The 17,815-nt window shown below is 36.9% G+C and overlaps 1 protein-coding gene across 1 annotated transcript in view; it reads right to left on the bottom strand.

Moving 5' to 3' along the window:
• Positions 1–16,513, bottom strand: part of si:ch211-176g13.8 (F-BAR and double SH3 domains protein 2) — a 33,610-nt gene extending 17,097 nt beyond the window's left edge. The window contains exons 1-8 of the mRNA XM_007244768.4: positions 16,235–16,513; positions 14,063–14,160; positions 10,900–10,945; positions 2,481–2,557; positions 1,656–1,800; positions 949–1,082; positions 282–336; positions 39–167 (exon numbers count right to left, since the gene is read on the bottom strand). Of these exons, the coding sequence (XP_007244830.3) occupies positions 39–167; positions 282–336; positions 949–1,082; positions 1,656–1,800; positions 2,481–2,557; positions 10,900–10,945; positions 14,063–14,160; positions 16,235–16,255 (705 nt within the window). The 5' untranslated portion in view covers positions 16,256–16,513. The remainder of the gene's footprint in view (positions 1–38; positions 168–281; positions 337–948; positions 1,083–1,655; positions 1,801–2,480; positions 2,558–10,899; positions 10,946–14,062; positions 14,161–16,234) is intronic.
• Between the last annotated feature and the right edge of the window lie 1,302 nt (positions 16,514–17,815).

Below are 17,815 nucleotides of genomic sequence, written 5' to 3'. Positions count from 1 at the left end.
CCTGCCCTGGTCAGAAGTAAATAAGGGCCTGGTTTCACCTTAATGCAGCTGATCAGATCCGTCTCGTAGTGACGGCCTTGGTGGGCGTTGGCTGCTGCCAGCGTGAGCAGGTAATCGTTCCTGGCATGGGTGGCTTTGGAGTTGCATTCGTTCTTCTTGGCTTTCAACTGCAAAGAAATGAATGCCAGTTCATATGTGCATTCACGCATAAGCAAAAATCTACGTTAGAGTGGAAATATTAATGAATAAACCGACTTATATATTGTTTTCTTTTCACTCACCTTCACGCTGGCTCTTTTTAAACTGGATCGAGACTGAAAAAGACTGAGTTTTGACCTTGGGAAAAAAGCAACAGAGGAAGCATGGTTACACTCTGATGACTCAATAAACTGCTTTTGCTTTAGCATGTGTCATACTGTAGATACTGTAGATTTACGAAGAAATTTAACTGGCATTGCTAAGCCATAATTTGCTATGGCTTTTTTTCCTAACACCAGAGATCATACACTTTTTAACTATTAAACTTGTAAGTTTTTTTTCATGACTTTTCTATGCCTTCAAGTCAAATTTTCATGACCATACGATTTTTAAAACATCAGTGCAGACATGCATAATAAAACAAAAATTAACTAAAACTATAATCAAAATTGATTATTGTGACATTGGCATGTTCTCCTCCACCAGTCTTACACACTGCTTTTAGATAACTTTATGCCTTTAATCCTGGTGCAAAAATTCAAGCAGTTCAGTTTGGTTTGGTGGCTTGTGATCATCCATCTTCCTCTTGATTATATTCCAGAGGTTTTTAATTTGGTAAAATCAAAGAAATTCATCATTTTAAGTGGTCTCTTGTTTTTTTTCCAGAGCTGTATTTAATTGGAGAGAGGGCATGCTGGTGTCTGAGGTCGTAACCCATAAAACAATGAGCCGAAGTCTCAGCAAACATACTTAGCCTCCATGTCTGCCTTCTCCCTCACGGCCTGGGCCATCTGCTCTGCCTCCTGGTACTTCTTCCTGGACTTGGTCAGGTCCTTTACTGTGTCCTGTAGCTCTGCTTGAATCCGTGTGAGTTGCTCAATAGACTGAATGAAAAAAAAAGTGTGGTTAGAGTTTATAGGTTTAAAATATTTTATGAACGTAGAACAATGACCTAAGTGGTAATGAACTTCCCTGAACTTCAATAAAGTTCGAGGGGGTTTAAATATCGCAATCTTTATATCTGTATATCACAATCAAGTTAGGGGGCAACCTTTATCATGAATGCATTCAACTACTTTAACTCACACCTACTAATCACACAAATGTGCAATTGCACATGTGCAAAAGCTTGTATAGTGCCTATAGAGAAGTACTGCCAATAGAATAGGACTCTAGTGGCACCTTGTAAAATCTAATGCCATGTGTGGATTACAGAGGGTTATAAACCCAACGATTTTGGATGAGTTGGGGAGTTGGGGTGAGGTGGAATAGGGACATCCAAATTCCTAACCTCATTAACAGTGTCTCATGTCAAAGAATGCAATCAAATTCTCACAGCAAAGATCCAAAAGCCAAAAATAGTAAAATAGATCATGCAGCTCTGAAAAGCAATCAGAAACATCTTCATTGCATCATCAACTGGTTCACTGATGATGTTCCTTAACCAAAGCACATACCTTCTTTAGCTGTTGCTCTTTGTGGACCCGGAAGGTTTTGATTGGCTCAGAGACTTGGTTCCTGTAGCTGTCACAGCCACTGATCCGAGACTGGGTCACTTTCACCACACCCTCCAAATACGCCTTCCATACTGTGCAAACGTTCCTGCACACATATATAAACAAACAGGTTTCAGAAAAAATAGAGCAAGTAGAGAAGCATTAAAAAACAAACAAACAAAATAAAGGGATGCATTGACATGGAAATTATAGTCTGATGCAAATGGATAGGACATTCTATTTCTATTTGTTTCTATTTAGTTGTTTGGGAATTATTAAAAAAAAAACGCATGCTGCATCTTGATTTAGGGTGTGTCAGGTGTGTTTAGGTGTGTGTGTTTGGGATCATTAGACACAAAAAGTATGTCTTGTGCTTCTTAATCAGTTATGGGTGTGTTTTGGGAGTTTTGGGCATAAAGTGCAACCAGAGTCCAATTCAGAGTTTTACTTGCCATTCCCTTGAAGAGCTAGTTGCGCTCTGACTTATTGGCATATTGCTATTTTAATGCAGCAATATCCTGGACTTTTCCAACGCTTCTCAGCTGAGGAAACTGACCTGTAACTGAGTGTGTATGAAGCGTCTGTGTAGATAAGATAGGTATGAACGTCTGATGGGTGACTATTGTCAGGGTTTAAATCTGTCAGTGGAGCACCTGTGTTTTCCACCAACAAGATAGCAACACACCAGAAATTTACCAGCACAAACCTCAGTTCCAGCCCATCACGACCATCAGCGTAAATATATTTTATATAGGTATACTTCATTTTAAGTGAAGCTTCTTTTACCTGTAGTCTTTCTGCTCCTCTGATTGGACCCCAGGCCAGTCCCTCTTCAGATACTGAGAGGCCAGTTTCTGTAGTGCCTATTAAAAAAACACACAAATCAGGATTTAAACTCTTCTTTTTTAGTACTCGGTAGTACTAATTCCGTGTCAAAAAGTCTTTGATATAAAAGGCATATGATGTAAAGCATTTGACACAGAGCCAAAAAGTCTGGGACATGGAATTTAAATAGGTTTGTGTAAAAAGCAGCTATTTTGACCACCTCCCATTCCGCCCAGATCACATTAAAGCTCTGGCAGAGCGTCTGAAATAGCATTGCAGGGTAAACGGTGAAAAAGTAAAAATAACATTGGCAGCAGCGTGAGAGCAATAATATTTTAGATTTATTCTCTGTGGTTCCTGAAGCGTGTGGAGGTCCAGCAAAGGCAGAAGTCATAGAGGACATTCTGTGTATACATACAGTATATACTGCATATGAGGTTTCACAGGCAGGAAAAGAGGCACAGGCAGTGGTTTGGTTTGCAAAATTTAGTAATGCAAATTTTATATATGTTGGCAATAAAAAATATATAATATACAGAAGTGCAATAGTGGGGAGGACATGAAATTACCCATTGCATTCAAGAGACATTCTCCATTTCTAAATTCTCCTGCCACGTTAACTATTAATGTTTGTACGATATACAGTATTTTTCTAATCCAGACATAATTGCAATAAACAATATTATCGTCACTGTAAGACCATCTGATGCCACTGCTATAATGATAATATAATAGCATAATCATGCAATTTCACCATTTGAAAATGCAAGGAACTTTTACTACAGTTGTATAATAGTATCATAAAAACATAAAATGCAATCTTATAAAAACTATATTCTGTGTATGGAGGTGCTTTTATTGGTGTATTGATCATTGTGAGACTATTTTATTCTCAAGGAAACACATTGGATAATATTAAGTTCAGTAAAAATGACTAAGGTCACTTCCATATATTGTACTATAAGTTAATAACCACTAATAATTACTGTAACAGGCCTACTTAGGCCGGTAGTATTTTAGATTTTTTTTTTTTGCTGTTCATTGAGCATTGCAGAATCACAACCACGTGATACCGCCATTATCATGGACAACGTATTGTGATAATATTGTATCGTGGGATGCCCTGTAATTCCCACCCCTAATATACACCACACACTACAACATAAACATTTTGCGTTCGTCAGGAGGAATATCAGCCTCATTAGTAAAATAAGGATTTATATAGAATTGGAACTTGGAACAGTTGTGCATGAGGGAAAAGATTTGTTTAAATGATTTAGAGAAGAATGTGCAGTTCTCCAGCATGATGTCAATTTTCAGGACAGGAAGTAACTTGTTTAGAGAGATAATCTTCAAAAGCAGAGCCGCAGGTTTCAACATGAGCACGGTTACAGCCCAGTGATCTTTATACTGGTACCAATATCAAATCCACAGGGGTCATTGTGAGCGCATTCCATAATCTTCAGTGTGGCTGACTATACTATATACTATCACGCCATTTGTTCTGATACATAGATCAGCCATAAGATGAAAAGTCAGGTCAAGTTCTATTGTGTTGGGGTGGGAATCACAGGGCATCTCTCGATACAAAGTTTTCACAAAAACGCTGCCTATGATAACATTGATATTACGATACTGTGATTGTGTGATACTCTATATGTAACACAACGATTATCTACAAATCTTCACAGCATCTGTCTTGACTGAAGAGCACACTGTTATTTCTGTTCCATCACAATTTCTTCATCAGCACATTAAAATAAAATGTTTTTAATGTTGTTAGGCAGTATTTTTTAAGCCTGTAGGCTTCTCACTTCAGGGAGGGACAGGCAGTAAGCTCTGCTATCTGCATTCCTCTCTGAATAAAGAGAACAGTGTGCCCTGATCCAGTTCCAGGCTTTGAATGCGCCTCAGGCCCGGGGTCAGAGCCAGACCCGGACGCCACAAGCTGGCATTGTCAGAGTGAGCTAGGGCTCTGCCAGTCCACCAGCCTCGTCTCAATAGCCCATAGGAGGAGAGAGGGCGAGGAAGAGAGAGGCTCCTCAGCTCGCTGCCATTTACGACACCCGGGCCCAGGCAGGTGCTGGATCTGCAGGGTCTTCATTCAGACCAGGAGACACTGCAGTCTTTGATGTGCTTCCCTTTCAACAAAAGCATTTTTCCAGCTGCTGTGTGATGACACCTGGACCTGGAAGCAGAATCTGTATCGTGCACATGCCATGCATCTATCATTTACTAGGGAATTTAAGGGCTTTTTCACAGCAGAAAGTCCAGACCAAAAATTATGTCTCTGTTACATTTAATACATTTGGTATAATAAAGAACTTTCCATTGTCTTGTCGTCCTCACCTACTTGAGCTGCATCTGTCTATGCTTTACACTATTTGATTTGTAGAATATTATCAGTTTAGAGAGTTGCTTTAATAGGTGTTGTGCCAAATGTGCCTTCCTGCCAGAATTCAACTGCTCAACGTGTGCATATGCGTGATTCAGCACAATGAGCGTAACAGATTACTATTGGATTCCTTTTAATTTTGTTTAGAAATAAGGGTTAAACTACAGTTACAGTAGATACAGGAGTCACAATTGTAAGTATGCTCATGCTTTTTTCTTCTATTGTTTATAGGGGGACGATAGCCTGCCTCAATTTTCTGCCTCAAAGTCTGAAGCATCTAGATAAGTGTTTTCACACAGCAGACAAACCAAATCATGATTCAGGTTATCCAGAACAAGACCACCTCTTTTGGTTTGACCAAATTTTGGAAATTTGTTCTGAATTTGTTCTGAATCATTTTGCTGCATCTTCACACCTGCTGTTTTGATTAGGATTAAACTGAATTCAGACCCTATTTTTGCTCCACATCTTCCAATTTAACATGATTTGTTACACTTTCTGTAATGAAACACACAGTTGGGTCAGTGTTCTTAAGGCACGAAGCGTGATATCCTCAAGAATAAAGGCCATGGCCAATGTATGGTACATGCAAAACTCTGTGCCTCATCTTAGATACTTTTACCATAATCGCTCTTCTTCCAGCAGAAATCATGTGAGTTACATGCACAGGAGACACATTTAAAATGCCAGGTGTAAACAGATTTGTTTTCTGGCAATTAAGTGTCACAGGATCACCCGGGACGCATGATAATGCCAGGTGTGAACGAGGCCAGTGAGACAGGGTGTCTAGAGCCCAAGGCTTAACAAGGCATGAGGGCAATCAAGGCTATCCTGTCTGAGGGGGAATGCGTCACAAAACACAGTGCAGCTAACAGAGAACATTATAAGAACATTTAGCAACATTTAGACGTAAAAAAATTCCTATTTGTGCATGTCCTAGTACCTATGGGATGCATTAGCATCACTAGGTAACATACAGGACTGTACAGGACATAACAGTACAAGATACCACAGATAACATCTTCAGATTTATCTAAATTGCAACCTTTACACAATAAGCAAGTGGTCATAATGTTTTGACTACGAACAGCATTTTTCCCAAATTCCAAATAAAAAATTGCCGTTTAGAGCATTTATTTGCAGAAAATGAGAACTGGCTGAAATAACAAAAAAGATGCAGAGCTTTCAGACCTCAAATAATACAAAGAAAACTAGTTTATATTCATAAAGTTTTAAGAGTTCAGAAATCAATATTTGGTGGAATAACCCTGGTTTTTAACGCATCTTGGAATGTTTTCATGCATTTTGGCGTGTTCTCCTCCACCAGTCTTACACACTGCTTTTGGATAAATTTATGCCACTCTTGGTGCAAATCAAAGAAACTTAAATTTAAGTGGGCTCTTTTTTTTCCAGAGCTGTATACACTACTTCATGTTATTACTAAACTGGACTGAATTGTATTGTAGTTCTTATCATTGTTATCTTTACGCTGCAACGCGGGTCAGCGCTGACAAGGAAGAAGAAGGTAATAAAACAATTAATTGCTTGTCATGGTTTAAAGGGCAAGGCTGAGGGGAAAAGGAAGCAAGGCCAGACTGAATCAGAAATGTTATTGTGTCTTTGAGTGTGTGTGTGTCTTTGAGTGTGTGTGTGTGTGTGTGTGTGCGCACACTTCTAAAAATCGTGGCCCTCATTCCTGGAAATTCAAATGTAAGAATTTGTACGTCACAGAACAGATAATTGACAGAGTATTTTAATAAACTATAGATGCAGTAAATCATGTGATATATGATTAATTTATTAGTCACAGAATTTAGCTGATATCATGTGATATCGTTTCTAAGCTCATATAAGGAAACATGACACTCTATTTACATTAAACATCACTGGTATTTAAGTACTGCCTTCTTCATAATCGCAGATTCAATGGAAAAAGTTATATTGATTAGTGGTTCTGGGTGTGGGTTTTGGTTCATTTTTAATGAATTGCCCTGCCCTAATTCCCATATCAACAGTATTTAGCATTTTTTAAGATTCACATTTAACATTTTATATTGTTAGACAAAACTATAATACAGCTTTCACCTGTTGGGGTTACTTTTTTAGCATAGTGTATAACATTACAACTAAACCTAAAAAGATATGTATTGTGAATAAAACATAGTCACAATTATTGTTCAGATATTAGCAGTTACGCTTTAAATATAAATATATATTACACTGTTCCTTTTTAACACTAAAATTAAAGCAGCAACACTTGTATGTGTGTGTCTGTGTGTGTGAGAGTGAGTGAGTGAGAGAGAAAGAAAGATAGGGGGGGAGAATATTTACAATACATAATTTTATATAAATAATAAGTGATCTTCCTTCTGAACTTCTTAAGTTAGTGGCGAAAATGGGTAAATGTATTATTATTTATTTTATATTATTTATTATTAGTACATTTATGTGTTAGACCACTTTAAAATGATCAGTTTCTCTGATAAAACTATAGACTTTAGTATAGTTAGCTATAGTTTTTGATAACACACCCCAATGTGCTATTCTATCAAGACAATGCTCGTCCACCTACTGCTGCCATCCTAAGGGTCTGCCTCAAACATTACAGGTACTACACCTTAGCCAGACTGTCCCTGTGTTTAATTAATTAAATAGATCGATAAATAAATAAATAAATAAATAAATAAATAGTTATTTCCTGTCTGTACGTGTGTTTTAATTTTGTTTATGTCCATTAATCCAAATGGCTTTTGGGTCTTCATACAGAAGCATGGTTCAAACCCAATTTCTGAGTTCAGATTTACGCTACTAATGCTACAATGGATCCATCTACAGCCAGGAACAATTAAAAAGTACAACACGTTTTAGAATCAAATAAAAAAATCAACGTGTGCTTGAATGCACTAAAACAGAGAGCACATTTTGACCAACCACTTCTGCTTGTTTTCACTCAGCAAAGCATGAAAGATGGACGCCATCAAACACGAACAGGCTCAGATTGGGTAACTATTATGCCAATTAATAACCAAGCAAAGTCTGAATTAAGATGGTGCTTCTATCGGCTTAATGTTGAGTCTGATGCTCACAGAGCCTGTTTGTAGCACAGGTTACAGTACTCTTCAACTGTAAACTCTAAGAGGCATTTCCAGCCAAGGTCTTCTTTTCTTCCTTTCCTCCCTCTCAATCTATCACTCTCATTCCAGGACACCTTTGTAATGCAGACTCAGCACTTTCAACAGGATGGCACGGTTCTACAATTGGCCACATTCTGTCCCATGGGGTTAGAACAGCAGGATTTTAGACCTTCCTGTGGCTTTTTGTTTTTTTGTGTGTTTGCATGTATTGTATATCTGTACATATATTTAAGCCTAAGGGGCCAGAAAACTATGCAGTTTCTCTAAAACTCCTTACAATAAAAACTTGTGATTTCTTTTTTAACTTACAGAAGTAAAAACTTAAAAACTAAAGCTACAACTGAAAAAAAAAACTCAATCTAGAAGGAAGAAGGAAGAAAATAGGTAAGTATACAGATTAATTACTCTGAATCTTCATGATTTTCATGTAACATTTGATTCCCTAGTGTGTTACAATATTTTTACACTGCATTTAGACAGTACTACTTTGGGGTTTGGGTCACTGCTGAGTGCCTTTACACTAGTAGGCATGTTTTTTTTTTTCTTAAAGACTTAATTTAGTTAAGTTAGTTTAGTTAAGAAAATAGTTTTCTCTTATTTTCTTATTCGCAGAGTAGCATCACAGTAGGCTCGGAGGAAAGAGCAGTAACTTGGTTCCGATACATCAGCTCACAGACGCATTGTGTTGATCGACATCACCCTAGCAGTGATGAGGGGAAAGAGCGACATCTACCCACCCAGAGAGAGCAAGGCCAATTGAGCTCTCTCAGCAGCTCAACAGCTGGTGGCAAGCTGCATGATCGGGATTTAAAGCAGCAATCTCCCAACATAGTGGTAGTGCTTCGTCCGCTGGACCCCTCAGCACCAAGTAAGCATTTGTTTGAGGGTGTCAGAGCATCTCCAAACATCAGGCAGGTCTTGTGGGGTATGCCAGGAAGGCACTCATTACCTACAAAAAGTGACCTAATAAACTGGTCATGGTCAGGACTTAAATATTCTGATGCTAAAATCTGCTTTGGTGCCAGATAGCTTCAGAGATCCTGGGGGTATTTGAGGTCTTTGGGGGTATATTTGCACAGTTATAGGTCAGGTCATGGCTCATTTTCAGCTGAGCTACAAAACATCAGCCTCAGAAAGAGTGAGCAGGGCCTCTGCATAAGAAAGCAAAAGGCCTGAGCTGTTCACTCAGCAGATGTACATTCCACAGAGATAACAAACCAGGATACAGCCACTGCCAATGAGACAGGAGAAGGGTAAAATCATCCAGCTCCAAACTCAAAACATCTCAATGATAACCATTCATAGCTGACCGCAGTCAATAAATCCAATATGTACGCAGAAACAATGCCAGAAGAAAAAATATTTTCAATGCCCAGCCCTCTTTCATTAAGGAAAATATCCACATCTCCTAAGGACGAGTTTCTTCGTCAACATCAACATCACTGTCAACACTGACGGCTGAATGCCTTCTTTAACCTCAGTGCATTCCACTGCGAGGCTGACAGAATGACATCATGACATTACATCACCTTTTTTTTTGCAGAAAAGAGAAAGTTATTTAATGTGTGAGTGCATGTGGTAGCCAGACCAGCCTGAGACAGAGCGGAAAGACAAATGAAAGCCAAAAATATTGACTTGTGTCAAACTAAGCAAAAGCTAAAACACAGATATTTCTTTGGTATTCAGAAACAAAACAGCTTTCCTTGCTGCTCAATCTCAAAACAGCTCTCTTGCAGTACTGTGGCTTCCAAAACAAGAGGAGCACAAAGACTGTGACGCCATATTAACATGCAATATTAACATATTTTAGAGCAGCACAATAACAAAAAGAAACAACAACTTTGCTCAATACTGAATTTACACACTCAACTATTCAGATAAACCAGTCCCACTGGGTTCAACAATGTTTGCAAACTCAAGGCATGTCCTAAAATGACTGTTCTTCATTGGGGCTCCACTTGGACCCCAAAAAACTGCTACTCATTATATAATTTGAAAACGTTCAACTCTCATACTGGTTATTACAGTCCACTGACATTAATGTGTTTCATATATGATTTACATCAGTTGTCTTGGTTATTAAAAGTGATGTTTTGGTCAGGTTTAGGTTCAGCAACAGTATGTGCTGAAAGACTGAGGTCAGCTGACTACCTGAATATACTGAATATAGACCAGGTTATTCCATCAATGGATTTTTTCTTCCCTTATGAACACATATTCCAAGATGACAATGTCAGGATTCATGGGGCTGGAATTGTGAAAGAGTTCAGGGTTCAGGGAGCATGAGGTCATCAATTTCCCACATGGATTGAGAGAGAGTTCACCACAGAGTCCAGACCTTAACCTCATTGAGAATCTTTGGGATGTGCTGGATGGAGAAGGCTTTGAACAGTGGTCAGACTCTACCATTATCAATACTGCAAGATCTTGGTAACTTCCCCAAATATATACAGTAAAAATGCACAGCTGAATTTGACTTTTATCAGAAATGAGAAAACGCAATAATGGTTTAATCAATAACCCAAGACTCCTGTAATTACATAAATATGGCAGTTTAATGTTGTCTCGTAATACCTGCATATTTACGATATCAGATCACATTAGTATTACTGTCTATCAGCATTTCCAGCAGGACAAGCAGCCAGTCTCAGACCGTTTCCATCAATGAATCATTTTATAGGCTTCTTTAGAGATACCAACACAAGCAATGCTTTCCAGTGCACAGGAAAATCCCCGCTATTACAACGACGAAATAGTACACTTTGGGAAATGTAGGCAAATGATATGAAAATGAGTAATCTAGTCTCTCTCAGATGCAAAGCACTATGGGTACGGGTGCAGTGAGACTTACCTGAGCATAGTCCTTCTCTATAACTGCCTTCTTCTGACTGTACGTTCTGCAGGTAAAGCACAAACACAGGAGTCCAAATTAGAACTGAATTTGAATAGACTTTTCATACATTTTACACATTTAAAAATATATTGAAATCACACCACTGCTATTAACCAAAGTGGTGGGTACTATAATTATTTTAAAGAACTGCATGCCATTATTCAATATCAAATTTGAGTGCAAAATTACATCATATATAATTAATGTAAGCAAACCAATAGATCTGCTTGTTCCAAAGTCTAGACAGCTGATTGTCTCCTATTTTTAAATTATATTGTGTGCACATATTATTATCTGTAATGCTTCTTAAATTGTCTGTAATTCATTGACATCAGGAAATACACCCACTTATATCACCTTACACTCATTTCTGGTTTAAGGTGCTTTCACACCTACCTTTCTGTTCCAGAATCCTAAACGTTTGGTCTGAACCAAGACAGTAGGTGTGGAAGGAGCCACAAATCACAGTTCAGACCAGAGGACCAAAATTTAGTCTTAATCTGCATCAACTGAACCAGATCAACTGATCAATTTATTTTAATGTTAAAAGCACTTTTCTAAATAGTCTGGACTTTTTCAAACAATTATAGAAAGCTGAGAAAAAGCTATTGTTACTCATTAAACAATAGAAGAAGAAAAAGGACTGGTGTTGTGCCAAAATCTGACTTCCCTTTGCGTGCATGTACGTCACACAGTAGTATAGACACTCTTATTTATACACAGAAATAAAGGGAATCTAAAGGAAATCTGTTGTGTGGCGTGAAAGAGAGTCAAATAGAAATAAGGATGCAAAATCTGGCACAACATCTGATAGGAAACATTCTACAAACCAATCAATGTCAAGTATAGAGAGACACAGACCATAATGGTAGATGATAGCGACAGGATGTAGCCAAATTCTTAAGTGCGCTCAAAACTAACTGGACTAAATAAATCAATTTTAAGAAGGACATGAAGCTTGGTTCAGACTCTTGTCCGAACTTTCTTGTGTGAAATTGCTCTATAACATGCTTATTCACAATTTATTACATTAAAGAAAGTGCCGGAAAGGGTCCTGTGCTTGTTTAAGTGCCTGTATCTGTAAACATTCAGATCTTTATAGCAGCGTATTGTTTTGTTTTGAGGAAAATGAAATAAGCCTGATCCTGGATGTGATGATGTGTCACAGAAGTGCAAGTGGCTGAAGTGCATTATCATTCCGCTCTGACCTCAGCCGAGAGCTATGGAGCAGAGGATTACATCACTGCACTGTGGGTTCTACATGTCTTACTAACAGTGTTAATGCGGTGTGAAAACTGAACCCTCCCTAACCTTCTAATGCGCAAAATGTGCTACTGCAATCATGCGTGCATGTGGGTGTATGGGTATGTTTTAAAATATTTTAAAACAGACTTAAATGTCTTGAAATGTTGTTGATAAACCAGAAAAAATCTTTACACAAGTAAAATAACTGCTGATTCAGGTAAAGCTACCTAAGTACAATTAAGATGTAGATAAACTAATCTGTGGACTGGAATAAGATGTATACTGGCATTACCATGTAAGAGAAAGACTGAATTATTTTACCATAACTACTAGCCTAGGTTTGGTATCCAACACAAAAAAAAAACACTCTACAAACCGGTAAGCATGGTGGTGGGTGCATCAAGCTCTGGGGCTGACAATGGAAATTTCACATATTACAAATTAGATGCAATGATAAAGAACTACCTCTGATTTCTTTATCATAATTATCAGCTACATGGATAAACTTTGACACAACTGGGTGATCCAAAAGGATAAAAACTAATGATGGACCAAAATAAAACTTTTTAGCTGAAAACAAAACCGAAGCCAGAACCAATTTTTCATTAATTTTGCCATTTTCTAACATTGCATAAAATAAACAGCCTTAATGCATTTTTGTCTTGCTATTCAATGACAGACCAATTACAAAACTAAAATGCAAAATTATTAATTGAACACTTAAAATGTATCGCCCCAGCGGACATATCAACAAAGCACAATCACTTACAATACATTAGTCATTGTTCAGTATAAAATATTCAGACTCTTTTCATAATTGGCTGAACATCAAAGTACTTTTTCTCCATTTTTGGCCAAATAATTTTGCCTGATGAATATTTAGTGCCAATCCACCAGAAATATACATCTGCACTGGATATGGAATCAATACCGACTAAACACAGCTAACATTAAGCTTGGGAAAAGTCCTTAATCCGTTTGAAATTTTTGCTTAAAATATGTGGACTGTGCTTAAAAGTGGAGTATGTGCCAGGAGGCCAACTACTGTAACTAAACACTAACAATTAGTCCAAGGAGAGTCAAATATCCAAGCAGAGTCCTGCTAAAACATAGATAATGGCAACCAAAGCATCTGGGTACATAAAGGTACAACTATCTAACATTCATTTAACCAAATATTAGGTTTATTAGGTGTACTGTATGTATATTTTTGCACAGATTTAACATAATCTGCACATTTTTGTTTAGAGAAAAGTGAAAATAAGCCTGTAATTCATAAGGGTTTCACAAACTCTGAGGTACTCCCAAAAGAGCCCAAGGTGTTTTAGGAACTTGTGTAAACAGCAGAGCACTGACTGGGCTTGTCTTGAGTTTTTTACACAGCACACTTTTACCTCTGATGATAAATGTGCAGCACGGGGGCATGAAATCACATTGCACAACATGCGGGCACCTTTAAACACACCCAGGCTCACTTCAAATAATCATCCAGATGTCTGAGAGGTTTAATAATTAAAGTACATTTCAAGAAAACGAAAGAAAAAAAAAACTTTTTTGTATTATTTAAGATTGAGAGTTTCTGGTGTTTACTTGAGTTTATATTAAAAGTGTGATGGAGACAGATCCAATATAGCACTATTTAGGTATAAAATTTAAATATACATTTAAATGATGGTTGACAGAACTTTAAGCTAAATAAAATTAATTCTGGCCACAAATATTGGCGATATTGATATCAGTCAGGCACTAATAAATGGGACTAATTTTAATGAAATGTAATACCATTAAAGTCATTTTGCACCATTTCTATTGGTCTGTTTGCCATGTGATATGATGTGGAGTCCAAATGCTCTAATGGTGGTGATCGCTCTCTTACCTCAGGTCTTCCAGAAGGTCACAGTCAGTCTGATGTTTCACATTGAGCCTGCTCAGCTGCTCTGCCTGCGTGTGCTTCAGCTCCTGGGTAATTTTCACCTGCAGCACAGGTTGGATATATATTTATGACATAAGACTACAAACAGAATATGATCACTGCTCTACAGCTCAATACTGGGGGGCTTTAGAACCCTGGCATTAGGCATAGTGACAGTAGGTCAGTTTTACTTAGACACATTATGTACATTCATTTTAATATTACAGTATAAATAAAGCTGGGCTATAAGAGGATACAAATCAAAAAATTCAGGAAGTTGTTTTCTCAATTAATAGTGTAAATGAAGAAAAACATTTAACAGGCATGATGAAGGTCAAGTCTGAAAGATCAGGAAACTTTCAGAGATAGAGAAAGAGTTGCTCACTGAAAAGTGAAAAGTGGTAAAAACATTAGTTTGTATTTTTATTGCTGTTCATAAAGGCTACAAGTTAACGTACACTGTTAAAATATTTACAGACATTTTATTGCAGTTTAAAACATATTTGACAATATAATAATATATTCCCATCACAACAGTATTTTTTTTAATAATGAGAAACATTTGTTTTTATTTATGGTTAGTAAAATATGTTAAAACAGATAATTCATGTAACATTATTTAAATTATAGTTTTTGTTGAATCACACGAGACATTCAAATGAAGAGTATTGTAAAATTTATAGTGTATTTTTATTGTGTGATTTGTTTACAATGTAGAATAAAAATGTAACTAGCTAACTAAGTAATAAATACAAAAATATTTTCAGCAACGTTTATTAGTATAGTACTATTTAGGATATACTAGTTACTTAGAAATACAAAAACTGTAAAAAAAAAAAAAAAAAAAACATAAAATGCAGCAACACTATAGCTTGCTAACTAGCTAAAACACCAATAGAACAGTAATAACAGAGTAATAACTAGTAATCTCAGCGCTAAAAATCCTATTAAAAACGAAAAAACTGTGGAAAACAGAGTATAAAAACTTCATAACTAATGTATACCTCTACTTGCTTGCTTTTTAAACTTAACTAGTTATCTAGTTCAGAACCGAACTATCATAATTAAAGCTAAATTAAAGTTAGGTTAGTGAAACTACATCCACTTGAGGTTAGTTACGCTAATTCTGTAAAGTTATCTGGATAGACAGAAAACGTTAACTTGCAATAACATGTAGATTAGCCCCCCAGCTCCAAAAACTGCACTTTCACTGAATCTCCAATAAACTACAGCACTTCTATGAGCTGAACTTAAATAATTACTCATAGTTAATTTTATTAAAACTGCCAGCTAAAAGCTGTTAAAAACAGATAACTTTAATCCATGCATTTAAACTGCAGCTAGCTAGTTATAGGTTTTATTTAGTAAAATCACGTGAGATATTAAAATAAATAGTATTGGAAAGTTTTTAAAATTTACAGTGCATTTATATGTTTGTTGTAACTTACAATGTAGGATAAGAATTTAACTAGTTAGTAATTTACTTTGTTATTATTACTTTTGTGAGTAATAATCACAAAACTATTAACAGCTACGTTTATTCGTACAGTACTATTTACATATAATAGTTGTTTAGAAATAAAAACTGTAAAAACGTAAAACAAAAACATTAAATAAAAAAAACAATACGTGGACAGTGTAGCTTAGGTTAACTAACAGGCTGATAGCTGTATCACACTATAACGTTAGCTTGCTAACTAGTTAAAACACCAATAGAACAGTAATAACAGAGTGATAGCGATAGTAAAATGCTATTAAAACGAAGAAACTGTGGAAAACAAAGTGTAAAAACATATTAACTAATGTAACGTTATATCTTTACTTGCTTTTAAAACGGACCCGAGCTTGAAGCACAAATAACTTATAGCTAAATCAAAGTTAGGTTAGTGAAACTACATCCACTTGAGGTTAGTTACGCTAATTCTGTAACGTTAGCTGGATAGATAGAAAACGTTAGCTTGTAATAACATGCAGATTTGCCCCCCAGCTCCAAAAACTGCACTTTCACTGAGTCTTCCATAAGCTATAGCACTTCTCAGCTGAACTCTGAGCTAAACTTCACTCTAAATTCTACATAAACTCGTAAAAAAGCAGTTTATTCGTGCTATAGATCTGCAGTAGTAGCAGCGGGTTTACCTTCCTCGGCGGAGGCTGCATGTTTACAACAACAGTCCCGAGATCAGTCCGAGCACATCTGCACCTCCTCCGCTGCCTCCACTCAAATACCCGCTCCGCAGGGGCTCAAAAGTCTCGGTCCGCGGTGTTCAGCGCCTCTACAAAACTTTATAAACCCATACCGAGCTTCCTAAAGCCCGCTTTCTCCTCTAACTCTGCAGCGGGCGGACGGGAAAAGTGCAGCCCCAAGTTTTGCTGTGTGGGAATTGAACGGGGTTTCCGGATGGGGGGCAACTCGATCATTCCTCGCTGGCCACATTTGTTCCACACCCGTTTTCACCAAAGTCCCGCCTCCCTGCGCTGTGATTGGCTGAAGCTTTCCCAGAGATCTGGGACTAGATTGGCTAGTGCTGCAGTCTTAAAAGCAGTCAGCGTATCAGCAAAGAGCATTGGAGTGAGAAATACTGACCAATCTTGGCGTAGGAGGGCGGGACATGCCCGGAAAGAGGTGGGAATAAATAAGCAGGAATGAGAGGTTTTATGGGGGCTTTGTTGGAGAGCGCTGCTGCAGCAGAGTGTCGCCCCCCAGCGGCGCAAATGCTTTGATGATGTGGAGTCTGCGTGTGTATGTGTGTGTGTGTGTGTGTGTGGTGTGTGTGTGTGTGTGAGTGTGTGTGTTTGCTGTCATTTTTAACCATTTAATTCCCAGAAATATAAAAAAGTTAGTAAACTGCCAGTTTTTAAGCAGTATATGCAGATAACTATGGACCACAAAAGCACAAAAAAACGAATATTCATTAATTTACTATCCTTTTATTACCCTTTATTTTAATTTCGCAAGAACACTTTACCTTTAACCTTCATTTTTAAACACTGCTAGTGACAAACTCCCTAGTGTTATGTAACTTTAGCACCAAAAATGCTGTTAAAAATGAAGAAACTTTGGAAAACAACGTGTTAAAACATATTTTTACTGATGTTTTCAAGAACACTTCACCATTAGCCTGCCTCTCAGAACAGTTTCCTCTCAGTTTTCTTTATTTAACTTATTTTCTACATTGTCGATTAAAATTAAAGACATGAGAACAATTAAGGGACACATATGAAATTAGGTATTAAACAAAACAAATGTGGATAATGATGCGATAACAAAGTTTAGTGGCATATGTTGATGACACTTAATTTAGTTAAAAACAGGTTAGTACAATACTATTTTGAGTACTTACCTGTAAAAAGCCACACTATTAAGGTTAGTATATAGTCTATTCCTTGTAGTACTAGTGTACAGTACACTACTGGAACACAGCCAATAGTTATTACAGTTATGACTGTTCTTCTGTTAGAGCCTCTAATAGCCCTATGATTAAAAAAATCAAATTTAGCAGTGCTGTTAAAACAAAAGGTCTATTCTACTGGCTTGGTCGGTTTCCTACCTTTTAATATTAATACATAATGATACATTTATCAATGACAGGACATTTTATTTAAATATATATATATATATATATATATATATATATATATATATATATATATATATATATATATATATATATATATATATATTGTAGTGGAGTGACAATGAAAGTCTCAAAAATGTAA

The sequence above is a fragment of the Astyanax mexicanus genome, chromosome 20 (genome assembly GCF_023375975.1).
Source record: "Astyanax mexicanus isolate ESR-SI-001 chromosome 20, AstMex3_surface, whole genome shotgun sequence".
In the NCBI taxonomy this organism is placed as follows: Eukaryota; Metazoa; Chordata; class Actinopteri; order Characiformes; family Acestrorhamphidae; genus Astyanax; species Astyanax mexicanus.
This window is presented reverse-complemented; position numbering and strand designations above follow the sequence as displayed.